Below are 26,859 nucleotides of genomic sequence, written 5' to 3' on the forward strand. Positions count from 1 at the left end.
GTGTATTTACTGTGTATAGAATAGAAATAAGGTAGCCAGCTAGATCAGTGTTCAATACTAGGGATTAAGTGATTCAGGCCTAGCCTATAACTATAAATGGAAAAGAAGTACAAATATTTTATTTGTTTGATTATTCATTTAACAAACATTAATTACATCCTTTTTAATAGGAGTTGTGTTAGATATTGGGGTTGACATTAATGAATAAAGCACAATGCCTCCCCTCAATAGCACCTGTGTAGATGCTGAGAATAATTAAATATAGCATGAGACTATATTTTTGTTGTATTTCTTAGTAATTCAGTGTGTCATTTCTTGCAGAGAATGGGAACAATTCTCCTTTGCCCAAATACGCAACCTCACCAAAACCTAATAATAGTTACATGTTCAAAAGGGAACCTCCTGAAGGCTGTGAAAGGGTCAAAGTCTTTGAGGAATGCTCGTGAGTATCCCCTCTAAAGAAAACTTTTATTATGAGAATGTTCAAATAAGTTGAAAAGAAACTCCAGTACTCCAACTTAACTACAGTACAGTTGTCACATTGAAGAAAATTATCAGTGCTTAATACCATCGAACATCCAGTTATTCAGATCTCCTCACTTGTCCCCAGAATATCTTCTGCGACTGTCATTTTTGTACTTGTATCCAGTCAGATTCACACATTGAATTTAGCCACATGTTTATTCAAGAGAGACCATGGAGATGTCACCTAGTGCAATTCCCTTCTTCCAAGGATCAAATCCACTTCAGTTTTTGCCCACTTTTGTTTCTCTAGTTCTTTTTTTTTTTTTTTTTTTTTTTTGGGTGCTGGGGATCGAACCCAGGGCCTTGTGCTTACAAGGCAAGCACTCTACTGACTGCTATCTCCCCAGCCCGTTTCTCTAGTTTTTTTTTTTTTTTTTTTTTTTTTTTTAATATATTTTTTTTTTTTTATTGTAAACAAATGGGATACATGTTGTTTCTCTGTACATGGCGTAAAGGCATACCATTTGTGTAATCATAAATTTACATAGAGCAATGTTGTTTGATTCATTCTGTTATTTTTTTCCCTTCCCCCCACCCCTCCCACCCCTCTTTACCCTCTGTACAGTAGTTCCTTCCTCCATACTTGCCCCCCTCCCTAACCCTAACTCTAACCCTTCCCTCCCCCCCATTATGTGTCAACCTCCACTTATTAGCGATATCATTCGTCCTTTGGCTTTTTGAGATTGGCTTATCTCACTTAGCATGATATTCTCCAATTTCATCCATTTGCCTGCAAATGTCATAATTTTATCATTCTTTATGGCTGAGTAATATTCCATAGTATATATATACCACAGTTTCTTTATCCACTCATCTATTGAAGGGCATCTAGGTTGGTTCCACAGTCTGGCTATTGTGAATTGAGCAGCTATGAACATTGATGTGGCTGTATTTCTGTAGTATGCAGATTTTAAGTCCTTTGGGTATAGGCCAAGGAGTGGGATAGCTGGGTCAAATGGTGGTTCCATTCCAAGTTTTCTAAGGAATCTCCACACTGCTTTCCACAGTGACTGCACTAATTTGCAGCCCCACCAGCAGTGTATGAGTGTACCTTTCTCCCCACATCCTCGCCAACACCTGTTGTTGCTCGTATTCTTGATAATCGCCATTCTAATTGGGGTGAGATGGAACCTTAGGGTGGTTTTGATTTGCATTTCTCTTATTACTAGAGATGTTGAACATTTTTCCATATGTTTGTTGATTGCTTGTAGATCTTCTTCTGTGAAGTGTCTATTCATTTCCTTAGCCCATTTGTTGACTGGACTGTTTGAATTCTTGGAGTAGAGTTTTTTGAGTTCTTTATAGATTCTGGAGATTAGTGCTCTATCTGAAGTATGATTGGCAAAGATATTCTCCCACTCTGTAGGCTCTTTCTTTGCATTGCTGATAGTTTCCTTTGCTGAGAGAAAGCTTTTTAGTTTGAATCTATCCCAGTGGTTGATTCTAGCTTTTATTTCTTGTGCTATGGGAGTCCTGTTAAGGAAGTCTGGTCCTAGACCAACAAGGTGAAGATTTGGACCTACTTTTTCTTCTATAATCTGCAGGGTCTCTGGTCTGATTCCGAGGTCCTTAATCCATTTTGAGTTTAGTTTCGTGCATGGTGAGAGATATGGGTTTAGTTTCATTCTGTTGCATATGGATTTCCAATTCTCCCAGCACCATTTGTTGAAGAGGCTATCTTTTCTCCATTGCATATTTTTGGCCCCTTTGTCTAGTATGAGAAAATTGTATTTATTTGGGTTTGTGTCCGTGTCCTCTATTCTGTACCATTGATCTACCTTTCTATTTTGGTACCAATACCATGCCGTTTTTGTTACTATTGCTTTGTAGTAGAGTTGAAGATCTGGTATTGCAATACCCCCTGTTTCACTCTTCCTGCTAAGGATTGCTTTAGCTATTCTGGGTTTCTTATTCTTCCAGATGAATTTCATAATTGCCTGCTCTATTTCTGTAAGGTACGTCATTGGGATTTTAATTGGAATTGCATTGAATTTGTATAGCACTTTTGGTAGTATGGCCATTTTGACAATATTAATTCTTCCTATCCAAGAACATGAAAGATCTTTCCATCTTCTAAGGTGTTCTTTAATTTCTTTCTTTAGTGTTGTATAGTTCTCATTGTAGAGGTCTTTCACCTCTTTTGTGAGATTGATTCCCAAGTATTTTATTTTTTTCGAGGCTATTGTGAATGGGGTAGTTTTCCTAATTTCTCTTTCTGAAGATTCATCACTTATGTATAAAAATGCGTTGGATTTATGGGCATTGATCTTGTAACCTGCTACTTTACTGAAATCACTTATGAGTTCTAAGAGTTTTCTGGTGGAATTTCCAGGTTCCTCTAAATATATAATCATGTCATCAGCGAACAGGGATAGTTTGAGTTCTTCTTTTCCAATTCGTATCCCTTTAATTTCTTTGGTTTGTCTAATTGCTCTGGCCAGAGTCTCAAGAACGATGTTGAATAGAAGTGGTGAAAGAGGGCATCCCTGCCTTGTTCCAGTTTTCAGGGGGAATGCTTTCAGTTTTTCACCATTTAGAATGATATTAGCCATGGGCTTAGCATAAATGGCCTTTACAATATTAAGGAATGTTCCCACTATCCCTATTTTTTCTAGTGTTTTGAGCATGAAGGGGTGCTGTATTTTATCAAATGCTTTTTCTGCATCTATTGAAATAATCATGTGATTCTTGACTTTAAGTCTATTAATATGGTGAATTACGTTTATTGATTTCCTGATGTTGAACCAACCTTGCATCCCTGGGATGAAACCCACTTGATCATGGTGCACTATCTTTTTAATATGTTTTTGTATGCGATTTGCTAAAATTTTGTTGAGAATTTTTGCGTCGATGTTCATTAAGGATATTGGTCTGAAATTTTCTTTCCTTGATGAGTCTCTGTCTGGTTTAGGTATCAGTGTGATATTGGCTTCATAGAATGAGTTTGGGAGGGTTCCCTCCTCTTCTATTTTATGGAATACTTTGAGAAGTATTGGAATGAGCTCTTCCTTAAAGGTTTTGTAGAACTCGGCTGAGAACCCATCTGGTCCCGGACTTTTCTTTGTTGGTAGGCTTTTGATGACTTCTTCTATTTCAGTACTTGAAATTGGTCTATTTAAATTGTTTATGTCCTCTTCATTCAGTTTAGGCAATTCATATGTCTCTAGAAACCTGTTGATGTCTTCGAAATTTTCTATTTTGTTGGAGTATAGATTTTCAAAATAGTTTCTAATTATGTTTTGTATTTCCATCCTGTCTGTTGTGATATTTCCTTGTTCATTCCGAATTTTAGTGATTTGGGTTTTCTCTCGTCTTCTCTTTGTTAGTGTGGCTAAAGGTTTATCAATTTTGTTTATTTTTTCGAAGAACCAACTATTTATTTTGTCAATTTTTTGTATTGTTTCTTTTGTTTCAATTTCATTGATTTCAGCTCTGAGTTTAACTATTTCCTGTCTTCTACTACTTTTGGTGCTGTTCTGTTCTTCTTTTTCTAAGGCTTTGAGCTGTAGTGTTAGGTTGTTTATTTGTTGAGTTTTACTTCTTTTATTAAATGCGCTCCATGAAATAAATTTCCCTCTAAGTACTGCTTTCATAGTGTCCCAGAGATTTTGATATGATGTTTCTTTGTTCTCATTTACCTCTAAGAATTTTTTAATTTCCTTCCTAATATCTTCTGTTATCCATTCATCATATAATAGCATATTGTTTAATCTCCAGATGTTGGAATAGTTTCTGTGTTTTACTCTTTCATTTATTTCTAACTTCAATCCATTATGATCTGATAGAATACATGCTAGTGTCTCTATCTTCTTGTATTTGCTAACATTAGCTTTGTGGCATAATATATGGTCTATTTTAGAGAAGGATCCATGTGCTGCTGAGAAGAAAGTGTATTCACTCTTGGTTGGATGGAATATTCTATAAATGTCCGTTAAGTCTAAATTATTGATTGTGTTGTTGAGATCTATGGTTTCTTTGCTCAATTTTTGTCTGGAAGATCTGTCCAGTGGTGAGAGCGGCGTGTTAAAATCACCTAGTATTATTGTGTTGTGGTCTATTTGGTTTCTGAAATTGAGAAGGATTTGTTTGACATACATAGATGAGCCACTGATTGGGGCATAGATGTTTATGATTGTTATATCTTGCTGATTTATGCTTCCCTTAAGCAGTATGAAATGACCTTCTTTATCCCTTCTGACTAACTTTGGCTTGAAGTCCACACTATTGGAAATGAGGATGGATACTCCAGCTTTTTTGCTGAGTCCATGTGCATGGTATGTTTTTCCCCATCCTTTCACCTTTAATCTATGGGTATCTTTTTCTATGAGGTGAGTCTCTTGCAGGCAACATATTGTTGGATCTTTCTTTTTAATCCAGTCTGCCAGTCTATGTCTTTTGATTGATGAATTCAGGCCATTAACATTCAGGGTTATTATAGAGAAATGATTTGGTTTCCCGGTCATTTGGTTCATTTTTAAAATTTTGTTTATTTATTTGTTTGACACAACTTGTTTCCTCCTTTATTTGACAATTCCTTTAGGATAATTCCTCCCTTTGCTGATTTGCTTCTTTGTTTTTCATCTCTTCCTCATGGAATATTTTGTTGAGAATGTTCTGTAATGCTGGCTTTCTTTTTGTAAATTCTTTTAGCTTTTGTTTATCATGGAAGGATTTTATTTCATCGTCAAATTTGAAGGTAAGTTTTGCTGGGTATAAGATTCTTGGTTGGCATCCATTTTCTTTCAGGGCTTGAAAAATGTTGTTCCAGGCCCTTCTAGCTTTTAGGGTCTGGATTGAAAAATCTGCTGATATGCGTATTGGTTTCCCCCTGAATGTAATTTGGTTCTTTTCTCTCACAGCCTTTAAAATTCTGTCTTTATTTTGTATGTTAGGTATTTTCATTATAATGTGCCTTGGTGTGGGTCTGTTGTAATTTTGTGTATTTGGAGTCCTGTAAGCCTCTTGAACTTGATTTTCCATTTCATTCTTCAGATTTGGGAAATTTTCTGATATTATTTCATTGAATAGGTTGTTCATTCCTTTGGTTTGTTTCTCTAGGCCTTCCTCAATCCCAATAATTCTTAAATTTGGCCTTTTCATGATATCCCATAGTTCTTGTAGATTCTGTTCATGATTTCTTACCATCTTCTCTGTTTGTTCAGCTTTGTATTCAAGGTTAAATATTTTGTCTTCAATGTCTGAGGTTCTGTCTTCCAGGTGTTCTATCCTATTGGATATGCTTTCTATGGAGTTCTTAATTTGGTTTATTGTTTCCTTCATGTCAAGGATTTCTGTTTGGTTTTTTTTCAATATCTCTAACTCTTTATTGAAATGATCTTTTGCTTCCTGTATTTGCTCTTTTAACTGTCGATTGGTGCGATCAATCAATGCTTGCATTTGCTCTTTCATCTCATCATTCAATGCTTGCATTTGCTCTTTCATCTCGTTTGCTTCTCTGATCATTTTAATTATGTACATTCTGAACTCCTTTTCTGTCATTTCTTCTGCCATGCTGTCATTGGGTTTTATTGATGTAACATCTAGATTTGTTTGCAGCATTTTCTTTCCTTGTTTTCTCATGTTGTTCAGATATCAGTGGACCGCTGAGATATTGCAGATTTCCTCTGTTGATTTACAATGACCCTGAAGATTTCTATATATATCCCCTCTTAGCCTTCAGTAGGCTGAAGTCTTGGAGGAGGTTGATAATGCGGTGCTCCACAAGGAAGCTGCCTCTCTAGGAGTGGTGGCCTTCAGGTGGGGTATATTCCCTGCTAGTGGGCAGAGGTGCCTCCACTTGTTGACCAATGGTCATCCAAAGGGGACCTAGGCTGTGGGCTGAGGCAAGGCCTGTTTGGGCCTGAGTCTCTGGTTTTACCGTCCTTGTGGGAAACCTCACCCAGCAGGGAAGACTCACCCGGTGGGGAGGTCTCGCTGGTCAGTTTCCTCCTAGAGGTTCCCCTCAATTTACAGCTACTGCCTGGGCTGGGCTGCCTTCCTCTGCAAAGTTTCCAGGGGCCTGGCCCTACCTCCTGGGCCTGGGAGCCTCACCCTTCGCAGATGAATCTCCTTAGACTGCCCCTCCTCAGAGAATTTGCCCATAGGCCTGGAACCTTCGCTCCGCCCTAAGCCTGTCTCTGTGCGGCTCTTCCACCCAGAAGCCTCCTAGATCCTGGGACCCTGTTCTGCACCTAATCGCCTGGCTGCGTGGCCCCTCCTCTGAGCAGCCACCTGTGGCCCCGAACAATCGCTCTGAGTCCCAGAGACCCGCCACAGGCCTCTTCCTCCAGACAGCCGCCCAGTATGCCGGTGCGGTCACTAGGAGTCCAAGAAACTCACCTCGTGCCTCCTCCTCCCACCAACCACCCGTAGCCCGGGGCAATCAATCACTCCGAGTCGAAGTGACCCTGCCCGTTCCTCCTCCTTCTCCAGATAACCCCCCGGGTGTTCAGGAGCAGTCCCTCTGAGTGGCTTTGAATCCACGTGACCCGCTGCACGGGTCCTCTGGGCAACCGCCCGGAGCTCTGGTGTGGTCCCTCAAGACCAAGCGTCCCACCACGCTTCTCCTCCAGGCAGCCCCCCTGTGCTCAGGAGCTGTCACTTCAAGACCAAACAACTCACCACTCGCCCTCTCCTCTGAGCAGCCGCCTGGAGCGCCAATGCAGTCACTGCGAGTCCAAAGGACCCGCCGCGCTCCTTCTCCTCCTTCTCCTACTCCTCCGGGCAGGCCCCGGGGTTCAGAAGTGGTCAGGGTCCAAACAGCTCGCCACGCAGCCCCTTCTCTGGCAACCGCCTGTAGTTCCCGTATAGTCACCCAAATCCAAGCGGCCGCTCCTCTTCCTCCTTGTCCTCAGGGCAGGCCCCGGTGTTCAGAAGCGTCGTTCTGATTCCAAACAGCTCGCCGCGCGGCTTCTCCTCTGGCAACCGCCTGCAGCTCTGGCGCAGTCTCTCCGAATCCAAGTGGCCACGCTCCTCTCCTCCTCCTCAGGGCAGGCCCCGGTGTCCTGAGTCCACACAGTTCTCCCCGCCACTCCTCCCCCGGGCAGCCGCCGGAGCCCCAGTGGCTGCTCCGAGTCCCAGCGCTGTGCCGAGCGGCCTCCTCTATGGCGCTCCAGCGGGGGGAGGGGCGTCTCGCCAGCAGTTCCACTTCACAAAGTTTCCTGCGTTCCGGGACCCCCGTCCCATCCGGGATGCCCCCCCAGGGGGTGAGAGTCACCCGGCTACTTTGAGTTGGTCCCAAGCGTCCCAATATCTCCTCTCTTGAATCCTGAGTTCTGGAGCAACACGCAACGCAGCCACCCTCTAGGCTGCCATCTTGAAAACCTTCTCTAGTTCTTTAAACAATTTTTTAAATACTTTGCCGATATAGGAAACAATTCTGTTACTTTATAGAATCAATTATGTTACTATGAAGATAAAGTAAGAAGCAGGAATTTTTTTTTTTTTTTTGTGATGTGGAAATTAAACTCAGAACATTATTTGAGAATATGATAATAATCCTTACCCCTTGCCCTCCAACTCATTGTGGCTACAAGTCTAAGAACCACCCCTTTTTGCTTTTTCTTTCTCTAAAAATTAAAGCACAATATGGAAATAGTCCACCCTCCTCCAGTTCACCCAATTTGAATTCTTTCTCCATCATCATCTTGAAGTGATTTGAATTATGGCATCTTTTTGTTTCTCTTATGTGCTGTTCTGTTGGTGCTTCCTTTAACACAAATTCTGAATAATCTTGCCACACAAAGAGCACTGTCTTTGAATCCCATCAGCTCCTCTACCAGGAAACACTAGCTCAGTCTCCTATCTGCTTCTGTGACAGTAATTCAAAGATGTTGTGTTAGCAACTGCTTATTTTAGTTTTTTTCACTGTGTCAGCCTATAAGTTTTAACTGATGCCAGCGGAGTTTTAAGGATTTTTGCAGAATTGCTCTGTGCACTCCTGCATCACAGTCACGTGGGGAATTTGTTGAAATGACAGATTCCCGGGGCCCAACACAGGCCTAATAAATCAGTAAATATGGAGGTAGGGCCTGAGTTCTGCATCTGTAAGCATCTTAGATGACTTCATGCTCAATTTGAAAACACTGCCTTAGACCTTTTCATGACAGTTCCTAGGAAATGGGGTTGTTCTAGGACTGGGGGTGTAGATCAGTGGTCGAGCATTTGCCTAGCATGTGCAAGGCCCTGGGTTTGATACCCAGCACTGCCCAAAAAAAAAGTGAATGACAATATTTGTCATATAGGTTAGTGTCGTGTTATCTTACACTATTGTTAGCCTTACACTATTGAATGAGGATTCACTGAGCTATTTGTGTCTGTACCATATTTTATATCTCATGGGAGAGGGAAAAAGAAGTGTGTGTGTTTGTGTATGGATACACAGATAGATCAAAAAAACTAAGATAGCCAGGCATGGTGGTGCATGCCTGTCATCCCAACAACTTGGGAGGCTGCGGCAGGAGGGTTGTGAGTTCAAAGCCAGCCTCAGAAAAAGCAAAGTGCTAATCAACTCAGTGAGACCCTATCTCTAAATAAAATACAGAATAGGACTGGGGATGTGGCTTAGTGGTCAAGTGCCCCTGAGTTCAATCCCTGGTACCCCCGGCCAAAAAAAAAAAAAACAAGGTAAACCTTAACATATTGCATGTTTTATGGCATATGCATCTATTATTCGAAGGCAAACCTACTCTTTTTTCAATATAATGTTTACTATTTTACTGGTGCAAAGGATGTGTAGCACACAAAAAACTATTAATATTTTAATTATGCTCCAAAGACTAATTTTGTAGAGGTGATTTTAACCTTTTATCAATAAAACAAGTTACTCAGTTTAAAAACATTAGTTTCTTCTTAGCCATAGCTATGCCAAAATTAGAACAAAAACCAATGGACACAAACATTAAAGCTAAGGTAGATTCTGCTCCTAATTTAAAAGTTTAGCTTATTTAATAATTGTTTTAAGGACACTTTTCTTTGTCTTACTTTTGATTTAAAGTAGTAACTCTGACCTGAACTGCAGTTTGGGGTTGGGTAAGAGGTTATCTCTGGTTTCTAGAAATCTGTTTACCTGAAAGAAAATAGGTGATTAGAGGCAAGACCACATTTTGTTCTGCCTCCACATACTCTTTGATAACAGCACATATGAGAGCATGCCATCTGGACTCAGTAAGTCCTTTGTAATGAAGGTAAATATGCTCCTCTTAGTCCCAGCTAAGTCCTTGATTCATAGATATCATGGCCTCTTTGCAGTATAGTGGTATCTTTTAGTTATATCTGTGTTGGAATAACCACTTAAGGAAAAATGAAATTTTAAAACTAGTTCTGTGATTTTTACTTTTAAATTTACTGTGTCTCCAACTTCTTTATTGGGAACAAAGCAATGAGTGAGAGGGGATTAAAATCAAGAGCAACACTGAACTTCACCTTCCCTCGGCCAGTTCCCCCAAGTTCCCTGCCCCAACCCTTTGTGCTTCCAGTTCCTTTCTTAGTAAAGAACTTAATCCCAAAAGCCTTGATACAGACTGCAGGTTCTCTTTCCCTGGCTTCTCCCCTCCACTCCCTGCCCCAGTCCATGGGAAGGGCAGCACCTCAGGCTGGATGCATGAGAGCCCAGAGCGGTGACAAACAGGAAAGGCCTCCTTTCAGGAAGGGGGAATGGGGAGTGCAGCGTGGTGAAGTGAGGGCTCCAGGAACCTGGGGCGCCAAAATGGGCCCTAGAGCCAGAGGAAAGTGTATCTGTAGCCCCTCTGCTGACTGTTTTCATTTAGGGTTATGTGTGCTTGTGGGGTCTCCACAAGTCAGGGCATACACTTTTCTCTTTTCCTTCCAGTTTATGGCTTGAAAACACAGATGAGTCTTCTTTCAACCTAAGTCTTCATTTATTCAGGTTATTCCATCTTGATTTCATTTTGTGTCATTTCCGTTTTAACAATTTAATTTTTAAGTATTTTAAATTCTTACGGAATACCATTAACACCAAAAGTCTACTTTTCAACAATTTGGAATAATTTCAGGAGTATCTGGGAACATGGAAGGATTTTGCTTCAATAAAAACTCTGTAAGCAAAGGACTGTTATTTTGATTTCACATTTACATTGTGTTGCTCAGAAAACCATTGTGGTCAACTCAAAGAATTATTTCAGTTATCGTTTTAAGAGCACTTGAAGAGAAAATGCATGCTTGCAAAAGTTTAATCCTACAGTGGGGGAACTTAGCAGAAGGTAAACATTGTATATCATTGATTTCCTTGTGTTCTCCTAGAATAGTGCAGACCTTGGAAAAATCATGGTAATGGAGTATGTTTTTATCTTTAAACATCTAGATATTCTTTGGCTTTAGGGAATCATTCCCCTTGGTTATCACAGATCTTCCTTGACAGGCCGCAGTCATCAGCCGAGCACCGACTGCAGTGGTGAATGGTGCCCTGCTGGCATCTGAGACACGCGTTTTGAGTTATGCCTAAAAACACTTGGGTCCTTGACGTTTGAAGCTTTTCACATAGCTAAAGTTTTGTGTTCCCTTTATGTATCTGTAAGTTATCTGTTTGTAAAAAATTAAAGAGCTTTTTTCCAGTGTTAAGTGACTTAATGTATTGGGTTGTCTGTTCTGTGTCTAGACCAAAACAACTTCACGAAATTCCTGCTTTCTACTGTCCGGACAAAAACAAGGTGAATTTCATTCCTAAAAGCGGCTCTGCTTTCTGCCTCGTCAGCATCCTCAAGCCACTCCTTCCCACACCAGATCTTACCCTTAAGGGCTCTGGCCACAGCCTGACAGTCACCACTGGCATGACAACCACTCTGCTTCAGCCCATTGCTGTGGCCTCTCTGTCTACAAATGCAGAGCAAGACCGAGTCTCTCGAGGAACCAGTACAGTCCTGCCATCAGCCTCCCTACTCCCACCCCCAGAACCGATAGAGGAAGCTGAAGGATAGGCCCCAACAGCTGCATGGCCATAGTTCCGGAAAATGGAGAGCTTCCTCAGATCGCTTGACTATGATGGCACCGTGGGCTCCCAGTTGGCTGTGACGTGCTCCAACTTTCCAGTGATAGGCTTCTGGAAGAAAGCAGCCCCTCTGACTGCTCTGCCCCACTCAAGAAGGCCAGCCCACAGTGCTTAGCCTGCTTTTTCTTAAAGCACTGATTGAAATAAGAAAGTTCTCATTTGGAGGGACAATATCACATTGTTTTTGTTTTCAAATTAGACTTGTTTAAAAAAAAAAAAAAAAAAAAAACCCACAAAATCTGATCCCTGCAAACATGATTCCTGAAGGGAGACGTGAATGATGCTGCAAGAACCATCTTTTATATGAAAATGACTATTTTATAATACCAATGTTACATTTTCTGAAACGTAGCAAACAGGATGTTCAAAAGATTCTTTGGTGGCCTCTGTTTCTTGTTTCCCTTTCTAGATGTGTGCTTTTCTCAGCTGTTTTCAGCTTTGGGACCAAAGGGATTGTTGACATTTCCCAGCAGTCTTAATCTCATGACTGTGTTCTTCTCCCAAATAAGAATTGATAAGTAAATGCATTGAGCAAGTATATATAAAAAGAGATACAAAGCAATATTCGTACATTATGTGATTTACGTTTTTTGATGTCAGAAGTTTGTGCTTTGGGTGAAATATTTGTAAAACTGCTGTTTTCTTCACTTCCTGTACACATTTCACTATGTGGTCAGAAAAGTTATAGTCTGAAGACAAATGCTTTAATGTGTTCTCACCCATGTTGAAACTTGGTTTAAGAGTCAGTGAGCCAAGAGGAAACTATCCAGTGTTGATTGCTAAATAGGATTGAGGAGCCCTTTGGTTTTCTGTGAAGTGTGTATCGAACTGTCACCCACCCCTGCCACAGGTGTCATTCTGCCTTTAGTCATCACTGTATCATAGTCCCAAGAGACCCTAAAATGGCTGTGCATGGATTTCCTCCTCTGCTTTTGTGATGTTGTTGTCTTGTGGATTTGGTCAGGGTCAGTAGTTTGCCAGGAGTGTAATCCATTGAATAGCGATCTTTAGCCACAGAACCTTGAGACTGACTTTTTCTTTATGGTGGTTGGCACTGAGATTTATTGCCTACAGATTTTGCTAGTTTCCTCTCCAATATTCCACACAGTGGAGAAAACAGATAAGAGCTTTGGAGCATAAGCAACAGGCACCTTAAAAAAATCCATACTGTTTTGTATTTGGACTTGTCTTTATACAAACCACTGCCAGTATCATATGACAGCAGTATTTCATTTCTGGGTATATGGAAGTACAGTTAAGGAGCAGCTCTATTTTAGAAATGAATTTCAGCAAGCAGTGTCCTTTTAGTATCTTCATTATGTTATGATGCAATAAGTACTGTTACTCTGCATATTATAGGCAGAAAAAAATTTAAGTCCTATTTACAAAGGGTTACTGTTTCAAAGGTTAATATGTCAGCTTGTCCAGACATATTCCATCAAGGAAAACCTAGTGGCAGCAATAAATCTGAAAGAACTTATATTCGTGCACCTTTACACATCTAAGCAATTTAAAATATGCCCTATTGGACTGGGGTTGTGGCTTAGTGGTAGAGCACTTGCCTAGCATGTGTGTGGCACTGGGTTCGATTCTCAGCACCATGTATAAAAAGAAAAAAGGTCCATCAACAACTGAAAATTACAAAAAAAAAAAAAATTTAAATGTCCTATTAAGTTTAAAATGTATTTAGGTAGATCAGATCATGCAAACATCTGACAGATTCATTTCAAATGTTTGCAATTGTTAGTTGATAGGACTATGAATTGGGGTACTTTTTCCCACCTAAAGCTTAATTTACTGGGAACTAGTAAATTATGACTTTTAAATCAATAAAAGCTCAGTTATTTGGGGGTCTTAAATTTTCTGGTTGGTTGGTTGGTTGATTTCTCAAATACCTTGATTGTTTGCCTTCTTTCTTATGCCTTTTGATTTTGCCATTTCACCAGTGTATCCGCTCTATTGGAAACCGAAATCATATGCATTGATGTGCATCAAAAAGGAGGTAGTTAAGAACAAGGTCTTATTTGATTTTTTTTTTTTTTTTTTTCCAAAGCATCAGGTTTGGGTTTTTTTGTTTGTTTGTTTCTTTTACTGGAATACTATTAAATCTATGTTTTTTCCTCCACTTTACACTTCTTTCCCCTTCTGTCTCCAAGGGTGTTTTACAATAGAATGTCACTTTGTTAACAGTATATCTCTTTTATATTGTTGAATTCACATCTTTCTATAGAGTTTCAAACATCCTTAATCTGAAGTAATTAAGATCAGAGTAGAAGAACAAGTGTCAGATTCACTATTAACAGTCTTGTTAATAGAACTTTTAGTCTAATGTTTGGTTGTAAGGAAAATGTGAATTTGCAGGTAAATTAATTGTGTGGCAACCAAACACATCCCCTGGTTTGGGCATAATGCAGCTGAGATTTCGTGGGGAGAAGCTCCAAGGTACAAAATAACTGCCAGTGCCAAAGGGCTAATTTTTAAGCATACCAGCTTTATCACAGTCTTCAAAAATATTAACCACGGGTCCATCTGGCTGTTTTATTTAACCCTTAGTTCCAGGTGGTTCATTTCTTTAAGATGGGTCCTTTCTCAATAGAATGCACAACATTTTATCCTAAAATTACTGTTCAAGATTATTGTATTTTTTAGAAAACCAAACAGAAGGTAAATGGAATACCTTTGGTGGGTATGCAATTTAATTTTTTTCAAATTAAATTCACTTCCACTGCAGTAAGAAAAAACTGGGTGGCATGTATCTTCCCGCAAAAGGAGCTATTCTCCAGTTATTCACTTTGTCAGTCTTAATTATATTTTGCTCTTAATTTCTTCCTTGTGATGATAAAACTTACACATTTACTGTTTCTGATCATGACTAAGTCTATTACTTATCATGGCTTTTGTGAGCAATTATGTTTTAAAATACCAGTTTTGCCTCTCTGGTTAAATATGGTGAATGTGGAAGCCAAAATTATCTTTTAACCGATTCCTCATTTTGCTTAAAATGTTTTGTAACCACAGGCCAAATCAGCCTTTTAGAAGGTGCTATTGCTAACTGTGGAATATCTGGCAACGTGAAAGGCAATTTTTTTTTTTTTAAATAGTGGCTTTTCACTGGAAGAAAGTGTTTTTAAAAATGGCAGAATTTATAGCCTTCTTTATGTGCAAGATTAGGACTGAAGTCAGGATCTTAAGGAAAATAAAAATTGCCACTACTAAATTTACTTTGCTGTTCTAATCTTCACATTCATTTCTTAATGCTTGTATTTTTAGTGTCTCAAAACCAGACCAGTGGAATGCTGAATTTTCAAAAATAAAGCTAATAATACTTCGCACTTTAAGGTTACGTTTTGCTCTGCCTAAATGAGTGATAAGCAGAGTAGCCCTGAACAATATTCTGTTTATACAGTCCTGTTGAAGAATATAATTTATGTTTTATAAGCTCTGCATCATTCATCTCTGTTGACACTGTGTAAATCTTTTTAAAATGCAATTTTTAAAAAATTTTGTTTTCTAACAAAATTCTCCCAAAAAAGAGCATTTCCAATGGTAATAGATATTGTTACTATGTACTTACATATTCCCTGTACCTGAACACTTGTTGCTGCCTCGCAAGAGAATAGAACTTTTATGTTAAAAAATAAAAACTGTTCTTGAGAGGTTTTTTTCGTTGTATTTTTATGAATAGCATCTCATTCAAATTAGATTTCTTTTCAGACGTTTCTAGTCTGACAAACAGTATGTTGTTTTTCACAGACAGAAAAATGTGTGTGTTAAGCAGCAGGTTCCTTATTACCCTTACACTCTAGAACTAACGGTGCCTGATCATTGTGGTAAGTATAATAAGCAAACATTAAAATATAAGCACACTGAAAGACATTTGTTTATAACTAAATCAGTACTTCACAGTTTATTAGAGATGATTTCGCTGAGTAGTCAGTTTCATTTTAAAGTACATAAAGAGGGCTTTTAAAAAATTCTTATTAAATCATACCCTTCCTCTGTGACAGTGGTGATTATATATACAAGACAGTTGTTTGGGGTGAGGAGAGCTGGTTAGATGAACCCAATTAAGAGCAACCTGTAATCACTTAGAATGCAAGATATGTTTTAACTGAAAGTAATTTGTTCATCAAATCACTTTGTTATACATTTTTTAAAACTTTCTAGGGCTGGGGATGTAGCTCAGTGGTAGAGCACTTGCTTGGAATGTGTGAGGCTTTGGGTTCAATTGTCAATACTACTAAAAAGATTATTTACACACACGTGCACATACACACATAATTTCTAAAGGAAAAAGTTTAACCAGAGTTTGGAGATAACTAATGTATATAATTCCCTTGGTACCAAATGCAAGGAGAATCAAAATGGTACATTGTTTCTTCCCTTTGGCCTTTTTCCCTTCTTTAGAGATTGAGAGGAGCAAATATATGAAACGCTTTCAGTATTCTCTTCATAGCAGTTACCTGCTACAGTATCATATATCAGGATTTTTTCCTATGTTATGATTCAGTGTGTATTTTAAATATTTCTAAAAATTTACAGTAGGATATGGTATGATCATACCAATAAGTAAACTTCGATCTCTATGATTCAGTGTTTGAATTTCAAAGTGAAATGAATGGGTCCAACCAACCTTTTAAAAAATGGATAGAAAACTATTATATTCATATATAAGGAAAAGTATTTTTTGTGTGTATAAAACTTAAAGAGATTACACATGTACTAGACTATAATGTAAAAAGTGTTTGTTATTGAGGATTATAATTAAAATGATCAGGAAAATATTACTTTTAGATACAACTTCTGTGTGTCTTTGGTTGGTCTGGTATGTAGAGAAATTTGGAGTCTTCAAGACATTGTTTCCACTTCCTTGTTAGTATTTCCAAAACTGCTGGTCTTGCTAAAACACACATACATAGACTACTTGTCTTTCAGGTTTTTCTTTTTTGTTGTTTTTATGGTAACAGATTGAACATAGGGGCACTTAACCACTGAGCAACTTCTTCCCATTTTTTTTTATTGAGTTAGGTCTTGTTAAGCTGCTTAGGGCCCAAGTTGCTGAGGCTGGCTTTGAACTTGAGGTCCTCCTGCCTCAGGCTCCCAAGCTGCTGGGATTACAGGCATGTGCCTGGCCTCAGTATTTACATCTTCTTCAAATTAAGAGTTTACCTCCATAAGTTCACTTTTGTGGATTAGTCCTGCTCAACAGTCATATTTTCCAGGAGACCATCATGGAAGTTGTGATGCTGGAAAACAGGAGTATAAGTCCTATGCCTTAAGCAGCTGTTTTTGAGATCATTCAGATGATTAAAGGAGAAACAAAGTTCTGGAATTAGGGGACAATTTTGGTACTAATCCAGGCTCTACTGATTAATGGCCATGGATTTAGGGCAAAATATAAACAATTCCTTTTGTACATCAGTTTTCCTATATTTACATGATAAAGGAAATGATGACAATCGTGCTATCACTTAAATGTGAAAATAACTTAAAAAACTACAAGCAAACATTAGTTATCTTCCCTTGCATTTTGCCAGGTAAGTACTCATTCCACAGGCCAAGAGGTTTTGATCATCTAAAGTTCCTTAAAATGCATTTTAGCTTGTAAAGCATAATACACTCAAGGTATTAAGAAACTGTATTAAAAATTGGTGATGCTTATGAGTAGCTTGCCAGGTGCCAAGCACTTCTTACTTTATCCTAGGCTTTACAATAAGCCTATGACGTCAGGGACTGCTATTTTCACTGTCTTACATATAACAAGTTGGAATTAGGTTAAGTAACTTAGCCATCATCATTACATCTGGGAAATGTCAAAGCCTGTTTTTGAATGAAGTCTGACTTCAGAACTCATTTTTAACCACTAAGCCTTGTTGCTCTTTATTCTGTACCAGTGACATTGGTAAAATAGAGGTCTTGGTATCATCGCAGGTTATGTCATTAGGCCATTGCCCTGTTTATTGTCCTTTGTGGTCCTCTTTCCTACAGCTGCTGGCAGTTTGCTTCAGAGGGCCAAAGAAAGGAAACTGGACACATTTTGTGACTTAAGGAATTTAGTGGCAAATCCTCAAGTACTCAACCACAGAGCCACATCCTTAGCCTCTCTAGTTTTTAAGGTTGCTATGACTGCATAAAGAGAAATTTTTTTCTTTAATCTGGGGAGCAGATTTAAATTAAAGAGGCAGAAACTACAATCATTTTTGATAAATTTTTTCCTTTGCCTGACTTGTTAGAAAAGACCTGAAGGTAATTTTTATTTTAATTTTTTTTTTCCAACACTGGGGATTGAACCTGGGACCTTGCACATACTAGGCAAGTGCTCTGCCACTGAATTACACCCCCAGCCTCAAAGGGAATTTTTAAATCTCAACACAGCCTGTCCATTTTGGGGAGTGAAGATGACAAAATCGCCTGTATCACAGTGCAGCAAATGAGTGCCTGAAGGTGCTACAACAGAAGATATATGGTGTTAATAGTGTTTTTTCTTTCTGCACAGCAAGGCTGTGGTGTTTATTTTTTGAAATGGGGAAAAAAGATACTTGTGACTTTTTTAGGAGGTAGTAAGGTACCATCACAGGAGGAGACACAGGAGAGGCACAAGGCAAAAAAAAAAATTTATTCACAGGTCTGAGAGAGACAGTCACAGCACACCAAGAGGGGTCACCTGGGAGAGAGCACGGAGGGAGGGAAAGTGCTTTACCAAGCAGATAGAAACAGGGCGAAGGCCCAACCGGCAAGTACCTTGGGAGCAGAAAGGAATACACGAGAAAAGGTTTGAGGGGATTTCAGTGTGTGTTTATGTGTTTCTAGATAATGGTCATGTTCATGAAGGATAGGAAACTCCTGGCAGGGGACACCTGGTTTCCTGGCCCAGGTGCTCACAGCCTGTTTGTGGGGCTGTTGAGGCAAGAAGTTTTAAAATGCAAAATACAGATGTAAAAATATACACTTAAAAATCTTCCTGTTAACACCAACCAGACGTTTATTTCATCTTGCACTCTTTGGTGAATGATTGGCTTATTTACACCATTGAGTAAAGAATCATGTCTTCACTTGAAATGCTAAGGACAGGGGTAGGGTGGCTCAGAGACAGCATGCATGAGGCCCTGGATTCAATTGCCAGCACCACACATACACAAGTGCTATGGACACTTTCCACTGAGGTCTTTAATCTTCTTTCAAATGGTATATAGAAGATGGGAGAAGGTGTTTTATGTTGGGCTTCTGGGTGTGATTTTAATAATTTTTCTCCCCAACCTGTTCTGTATTTTCTTCTTTGCCATTTAATCTCCTTAATATTGTACTGTATTGCTTTCAGTACTACTGAATTAGTTATTGTTTTAAGGTTTTATTTCCTTCCTAATTACTATGCCCCAAGATTATGGGCTGCTTCATTGTTCAGTGGAAAGCTTGCAGGGCCCTGCCAATACTATGGATGACAAAAATAACTAGATCACTTTGGCTCTTTTTTAAATTACTGCCTTCAATAAATTAGGTTAAATACTGTGGCTTATATTTCATTGGTTACTTCTAGTTTCAAAAGTTTGAGAGTTTGTTACTGAAACTATTTACAGAGAATACACATTCTTTTATTTCCCATACCTTAGATGGTCCCCTTCTGTAAGAGGTAAATCAGTTTTAATAAGGATATTAATTGCCCTGATTTTATTGTCATTCTGAATTTTGTTTTCATTCTTTATCAGTGTCATTTACTTCATGAGTACTATAGACCTGTGGTGAAACCCAGATTTTAAAATAGGGAAACAAAAATTGGATTGGATTGAACACTTCAGGAAGCAAGCTTTTTTATTTTATGCCACCTTGCAATCTTTATTAAAAGAGTCTCAGAAAAATAGAGCACATTTAAACCTCCTTTGTTCTATTCCTCTAAGTCCTTTACATTTCTAGATGATCTATAAAGACAGTTATGAGAAATAATTATCCATAGTTGAAATACAAAAACTTTTTTCAATGTGCAAATATTGGAACCTATTTTGCCTGAATAATTTGTTTGTAATCTTTTCAGAGCTGTGTTCTGCAATTAAAAGAAAGATTTCAAAAAATACAAAGTTACACTGATATGTGATCTTATGCCTTGGTTTTCGTGCCTGTAAACTAGAGAGGATGCAAATTTTAGTTCTGGGGCTTTCCTGAGCTTCATTGCATTATCATCTGGTATAAAGTGGAAGGTAGGTTTTTCCCCCACTTATTATAAAAGGTATCCCTTTTGAAAGAGTTGTTCTTGGCCTACCCTTGGTTTAGGATAATTGATTTATTCTTATTTGAGTGAATGCTCTAGATTAGACTTGCTGAGGCAATTAGTGTTGCTTCTGGCTTAAATGGCAAACTACATGCTCTGTTGAAAAAGGAAACAGCTGACAGCTGAACAACAGAAACCCTTTGGTGTTTAAACGTGGGGTCACTTTTGCGCTTGAGGTTATTAGCCCTTCACATGAACTGTGTGGGATTTAGGCTTCTGGTTTGTAGAGACCACTGCTTTGCCTACTTAATGAAGTATCTGTTGATACCAGGTAATGGGGACTGCTTTGCATGAATGTGAGGGACATGTACTAATATCTGCACACCAACGTGTTAGAAAGGCCACCACTGCCGAGTAAGATGGCACAAACCCAGGACAATAAAATTAGCAGTTTCTGAGGCAAAGTTGAGAGCACTTAGTCACCATGAGTCACCATGGGCATAGAATTTAATCATCTTGGTGATTAAATCTTGGCAAAATAAGGACGGATTTGCATTCTGGAAATTTTTACTGAATAAAAAGGAAGAGTTAAAAAATGCTTCTGAAGAGAGAATGAAGCTCATTAAAGACAGATAAAAATAGGAATAATGTGAAAAGATACTAAGAAAGATTTCATAATCTTTTCCTGAGTTCATGTTCCTGACTCTCAGATAAGGTTTTTCTAGCCTGTGCAGTTCTTGGCCATACTAGAAGTTTTCTAGAGAACTTCTGGGCAGTTAACTTTGTACTTAGGCCAGACTGCTATGGATGGGAAGTGGACTGCATTGTACCTACTACAGTCCATTCCTAAAAAATGTTTACCATGTGCGGTGACTAAGCAACTTCCTTCTAAATAACCTTCCTTAGAACATTAAGCTACTGGAACAGCTTAATGAAAATGTTTTCTCAAGGTGTTGCAATGCATTGGATAGCAAAAATGAAAGTTGGAAAAACTGCCTCAAAACTAAAGGGGTGGGCCAAAGAAAAAGACAGGAAATTGAGTGATGTGTGTACAGTAGCTATGTTTTCATCAGCTTTCACTAACTTCCATTAAATAACTTTATCTCCAAAACTTAGCTTCTAAACCCAAATCATAATTTTTACTTAATAATCAAATAGAGCCTCAGATGATATCACCCACATTTAGAGTTTTCTATATCTCTGCCAGAAAATATTCTGGGTTGAATCATGTTAAGAAATACGTCATAACTATTGCAAAATAGGTATAAGGATAAGATGTTTAAAATTGCCTCCATTCAAATAGAAGTTTTTAAGTAATTTCAGGCATACCATTGTCAGTTTGGTAGAGAATTTTGTTTTCTTTTCAAGAAGACAGTGAATACTGCATTTTTCATAATGCACGAAAAATCAGGCTTGAAGATACTTGTACAATGTCTTTGAATCTTGCTACATAGGCTTGTGGTTTAAGAAATGGGAAGATAGATTTTTTCATTTCTACAGAGGATAGGCTTGGCAAATTAATCAACCTGCCACTTCCCCCATGAAAATTTAATAAATGAATTAGGGATGTCCATGATTTTGTATAAGTGAAAGGTAACTTTACATTTTAGCCTCCAAATGGGGGGAAACAAGTACAAGTTTCTCTGTGATTTCTTTAAAGCAAATTGAGTTCTCAAAGCTTACTCTACCTTTCTAATTAAAGACAAAGCTGGTCTAGTTCTAGTGCTATTTTCCACAACAGAAATCCCCTCCCTGTTTTATTTAAAAACCAGCCCCAAACCACAACCCAATTTACATGCTGTCCTTTATTCACATATAGAATTCTCATAGCCAGCAGGGCAACTTAGAAACACTTTCCAAAGAAAAAATCCCCAGTCCTTATTGGTAGAATTACCCTGTCATTTTGACATAGATTTTGGTATCTAAATATCGCAGACTCAGTGGTTTCTAAAATTTTCCACATAGTATCAACCTCTGCAAACCCAAGATACTACAGATATACTTAATGTATTCAAATGTGGTCCTTACCATTTGTCTAAAGTTGGCTGACAGGTGTTATATTCACAAACACCATGCTTTTGTGTTTTTGTGCAATATAAACCTTTCCACAAAGGCAATATGTTGCAAAATTCATGTCTCAAAACCCCTGAAATGACATAACTTCAGTCAAGCATTAAGAAGTTCATCATCTGAGTGTCCAATGGCGTCTGGATTTGAAAGTGGATCCAGGTCTGCAAATAGATTGAACCAGGCTGACATGTCTTGGTTACCACTGTTGGGGGCTATTAAAAAAGAAAAAAAAAAAGAAAAGAAAAGAAAAGAAATACATCAAGGAGTTTCAGTTTTTTTAAATCATATTTTTTGTCCCACTTTTATAATTTTGGAATAGATTATTTTTTTAAATAAAAAATTAAACTGACAGTAATAATCAATTCTATTCCCTTAAGGATAATTTAGCAAAGCTAATCCTGATACCATGTGCTTTACTGATTCTACTATAATTGAGTAATTGCATACTGCTCTGTGAAAAGACTTGAGAGAAAAGTGAAAAGGCAAGCAATAATTACTACAGTCATCTTAGAAACATATAATTTTAAGATAATTTATAGAAGACTCTCAGATAAGGTTTAAAATTAAAAGTAATTTTCTTCCTACAAGTAAGAGATTACATTGTAAACTCAGTGCTTAAAAATCTCTTTATAGGGCTGGGGAGATAGCTCAGTTGGTAGAGTGCTTGCCTTGTAAGCACGAGGCCCTGGGTTCAATCCCCAACACTGCAAAAAAAAGAAAAAAAGAAAAAAAAAATCTCTTTATATATATTATAAAAATACTACCAAAATGTTAGACATAGATGAAAATCTAATTCTACCACATCAATACACCAAATGGTTGTCATTTGGTTTAGTTATTTCCTTTGCCTTGTTCATGTGTTCTTTAAAAATTTTTGATACACATAACGTTGTACATAGTGCATTGCATCTCAGATCCAACTTCTTATGAAATAAATCTCATTTCCTGAAAAATTTTATATATCAATAGTATACAAGTTTCAAAAAAAGAGTTTTAAAAGGTAGTCTACCTATTTCACTGTAGCAGATATTCAAGGATGAATGTTTAGGTCTATACTAGTAGACCATACTCAGAGGCACAAACAGTGGGTCATCTCATAAGGGTGCGCCCTTGAAGCCCAAGGGGTCTAGGAGGGTGGAGCCTTGAGGACAGTCCAAGAACTGGAGATGAGTCATGGCGGGCAGAGGGTGGAGGGCAGTCCAACTTTAATGAATAAAGGCAACCCCCTTGGACAGTCATGATCAACATGTGCAGCAGACCAGAGAGCTAGGGTGTGGGCAGTGGGATCCTAAGCCTCAACAATCAGGGCAGAGTGAGTCTTTTGTGTCCAGTTTGTGTCTAGTTCTTCTTCTGGGCACCCTGTAAAAGTGTCAGTGATACCACCCAAGTCTGGCTTAGAGTGCTCGGTGTACCGCCTGCTAATGAGTAATACTGAGCAAATCATTCAACTTCAGGGGCTCTGTTTTCCTCATTTGTGTGATACCCATATGACTTTCATTAGAGAAGGATACTTGAGAGGGGCCACTAAGAATTATGCTGGAAGAACAGGGATCAGCCAGGACTGGTGGTCACTCTGGTAATACAGAACGCCTCCTGTTGAGGAGTTCTGATGAGTATAAAAATGATAACAGCATTATACAAAGAGGGGTGATTTTATACTCATTAATCACAATAGGAAATGAAGATCTCAGTTAAATATTTTTAAAGGAAACTCTCCTTGTGTACACTATTATTGCCTCCAGAGATTCTTAACAGGATAGCAAATAGAAAATGTATCATACAATACATATGTTGAAAAAAATAACCAAAATACAAAGGAATTAAATAGATACTTCTCAAAAGAAGAAATAAAAATGGCCAACAAATATATGAAAAAATGTTCATCATTAGCAAATAGGGAAATGCAAATCAGAACTACACTAAGATTTCATTTCACACCAGTTAGAATATGGCAGTCATCAAGAATACAAATAAATGCTGGAGAGGGTGTGGAGAAAAAGGAACACTTTGACACTGTTGGTGGGACTGTAAATTAGTACAACCATTGTGGAAGTCAGTATGGAGGGTCCTGAAAAGACTAGGCATGGAACCACCGTTACAACCCAGTTATACCACTTCTCAGTATTTACACTGAAAAATTAAAGTCATCTTACTACAGTGACACATGTATACCCATGTTTACAGCAGCACAATTCACAGTAGCCAAACTGTCAAACCAGCCTGGGTGTCCATTAATAGGATGAATGACTTTAAAAAATGTCACACACACACACACACACACACACACACACACACACACACACACACATCTTTATTCAGCCATAAAGAAAAATTAAATTATGGTATCTGCAGGAAAATAGATGGAACTAGAGACTATGTTAAGCAAAATAAGTTAAATTCAGAAGGTTAAGGGTCATAAGTTTTCTTTCATATGCAGACATTGGAGAGGAAAGAGGAAAAGAAAGGTAGGGGTGGATCTCCTAAAAAAATCAAAGGGAAATTAGGGAAACAGACCAAAGGGTGAGAGGGAGGGGGGAAATGCTCGGGAGTGATATTGGCCAAATTATATTGTTATATTTTGTGCATGTATGAATATGTAACAACAAATCCCATCATTATGTACAACTATTATATCATACCAATTTAAAAATGCGAGGACAAAAAGAGCCAAAATAATTTGCATAGAGTAAATGCATCCATAAACAATACCAGCATCAATACATAGAACATAACCACCCCTGGAAGCTCCCCTTTTGACATCCTTGCACACCCCCCACCCATTCCCAGGAAACAATGTGTAAATTTCACTCTGGGCCATTAGCAGCAGTGTGATCAGATTCTTTTGCACGTATTTTGGCCACTATACAGATGCATTTCTCTTGGCTGTGTACTTAGGAGTGACATCAACACCTTTTCAGGTGATTTACTAAGAAGGCACAGTGCCATTCCTATGTTGTTGATCCTGCCAAAAAGCATAAACTGGGCTGGGGTTATGGCTCAGTGGTAGAGCACTTACCTGGCGTATGTGAGGCACTGGGTTCAATTCTCAGCACCTCATATAAATAAATACAAAAGTAAACATTCATTGACAACTAAAACAAATAAATAAACTGTATCCAGTTGTGGAAAAAAATCAGATAATCCCAACTCAAGGGATATTCCACAAAATAAAATAACCTGTACACTACAAGAACAGTCAAGGTTATGAAAGGCAAAGATTGAAGAACTGTTTAAGAGAGATTCACCAAGTAAATGCATGTCTCATCCCAGGTTGGATATTAGACTAGGAAAAACCAAAAACTCTTTTTGTTATAAAGACATTTAGTGGGATTATTGATGTTTGTCAATAATCAGAGGTCTGAATAAGGTCTATAGATTAGATAATGGTATATAGCAATATTAATTTTCTGATTTTGATCACTATACTGTGATTATGTAAAATAATGTCCTTATTTTCAGGAAAGAGACTCTGAAGTATTTAGTGACAAGGGGCATTATATCTACTCTATTTCATTGGGAAGACGTGTACACACACACACACACACACACACTCACACGGGGGTGGGGGGTAAGTGGGGTAGAGAATAGAAAGCAACATGCTTTGTGGAAATCCTGGTTACAAAACATGGTAACATTTTGGGAAACCAAAATGAAGAACATATGGGAATACTGTGAGGTAATTTTGTAGCCTTTCTGTAAGTCTGAAATTCTTTCTAAATGTAAAAGTATTGATATCACAAGGATTCAGAAGTTAGCCTGAAAGGCCAACAAAGGAGCAATTTGAACACCAAAATGATTAAAGTACATAATGAACAGAAAATGTTGAAAAAACATGAATCTATACTGATAATAAGTGGGAAGACAAAAGAGATCTCTTATTTACAGCACAGTATTAAAAGCCAATGGAGGAAATAAATTGTATCAATAAGTCTTTTGAAAATGTGAGCCATAAATGAATAGATAACCAAATATGGTGTATCTTCTCAATGGAGTGTTACTCAGCCTTGCAGAGGAAGGAAACCCTGTCATGTGCTACAGGATGAATGGACCTTGAGGGCATTATACTAAATGAAAATGGCCAAAAAGAAAATCATATTATTCCACTTGCATGAAGGATCTAAAGTAATCAAATTTATAGAAAGTAGAATGGTGGTTACCAGGGGCTGAAGGAAGAGGAAGAGGGGAGTGTTGCTTCATGGCTATAGAGTTTCAGATTGACATAATGAAAAAGTTCTGAAGACTTGTGTTCACAGTAATGTGAACATAAACTACTGAACTCGTAGAGTCAAAGCTGGTTGGGATGGGTAAAGCAGGGTGGTAGAGCCCACGCTTAGGATGCCTGTGGCCCTCAGTTCAGTCACCAGCAACACAAACACCCCTGATTAAGATGGTAGTCATCTACCATCTTAAGTGTCTGAATACCATCTTTGTCAGTAGGCACCTTGTAATCAAGAAGCAGCTTCAGGGCTGGGGAGGGTAGCGTTTGGTCGAGTGCTCCTCTAGCATGTGCAAGGGGACCTGGATTCTATCCCAGCACAGCCAAAAACAAAAACAAAACACATGTCTCTTATCCCAAATGGTATGTCAACTGCCAAGGAAGCTTAAAACAAAATATAAGAGTTTACAGTTCAAAATTTAGTACAAGTTCACAAATTTATGACAAGTTCACAATTTCTACTCAGTGTTTTCAATGTGAAGGATAGCCAAGAATAGCTTTCATTTTGACACTAACTCATTACTGACAAAATACTTTTCTGAACAATGTGAGGCAAAGACTATAAAGTGAACCTTTTCTAAGTTTATCCAAATTCAACTGATTCTTAATGCAATGGGGAAAATTTTTTTTTTAAAAACTTACATCTTATATACTTCTTTGGACTCTGTGAAGGCACTGGTGCATTATCAGTATGTTCTGATCCCTCTTGGGAGACCCAGCCTAGGGGGAAGGAAGTAAGAATTATACATTGTTAACCAAGTAGGAAGTAGCATCAGAGAAACAAAAAAAGGTAAAAATAAGTCTAGTCTTTGTACCGGGGTAAGATTCTGTAGTCTAAGAGGT

At 38.3% G+C, this 26,859-nt stretch overlaps 2 protein-coding genes across 8 annotated transcripts in view; one reads left to right on the forward strand and one right to left on the reverse strand.

The window, feature by feature from the left end:
• Positions 1-14,656, forward strand: part of FAM117B (family with sequence similarity 117 member B) — a 125,063-nt gene extending 110,407 nt beyond the window's left edge. The window contains exons 7-8 of the mRNA XM_079130597.1: positions 322-442; positions 11,141-14,656. Of these exons, the coding sequence (XP_078986723.1) occupies positions 322-442; positions 11,141-11,459 (440 nt within the window). The 3' untranslated portion in view covers positions 11,460-14,656. The remainder of the gene's footprint in view (positions 1-321; positions 443-11,140) is intronic.
• Positions 14,657-16,576: 1,920 nt separating this feature from the next.
• ICA1L (islet cell autoantigen 1 like) overlaps positions 16,577-26,859 on the reverse strand; it is a 69,878-nt gene continuing 59,595 nt past the window's right edge. For all 7 annotated transcript variants that reach the window (XM_079130678.1, XM_079130677.1, XM_079130673.1 and 4 more), the window contains 2 exons: positions 26,659-26,736; positions 16,577-22,012 (listed from right to left, as the gene is read on the reverse strand). In XM_079130678.1, coding sequence (XP_078986804.1) covers positions 21,897-22,012; positions 26,659-26,736 — 194 coding nt within the window. In that variant the 3' untranslated portion in view covers positions 16,577-21,896. The remainder of the gene's footprint in view (positions 22,013-26,658; positions 26,737-26,859) is intronic.

The sequence above is a fragment of the Sciurus vulgaris genome, assembly GCF_902686455.1.
Source record: "Sciurus vulgaris genome assembly, chromosome: 3".
In the NCBI taxonomy this organism is placed as follows: Eukaryota; Metazoa; Chordata; class Mammalia; order Rodentia; family Sciuridae; genus Sciurus; species Sciurus vulgaris.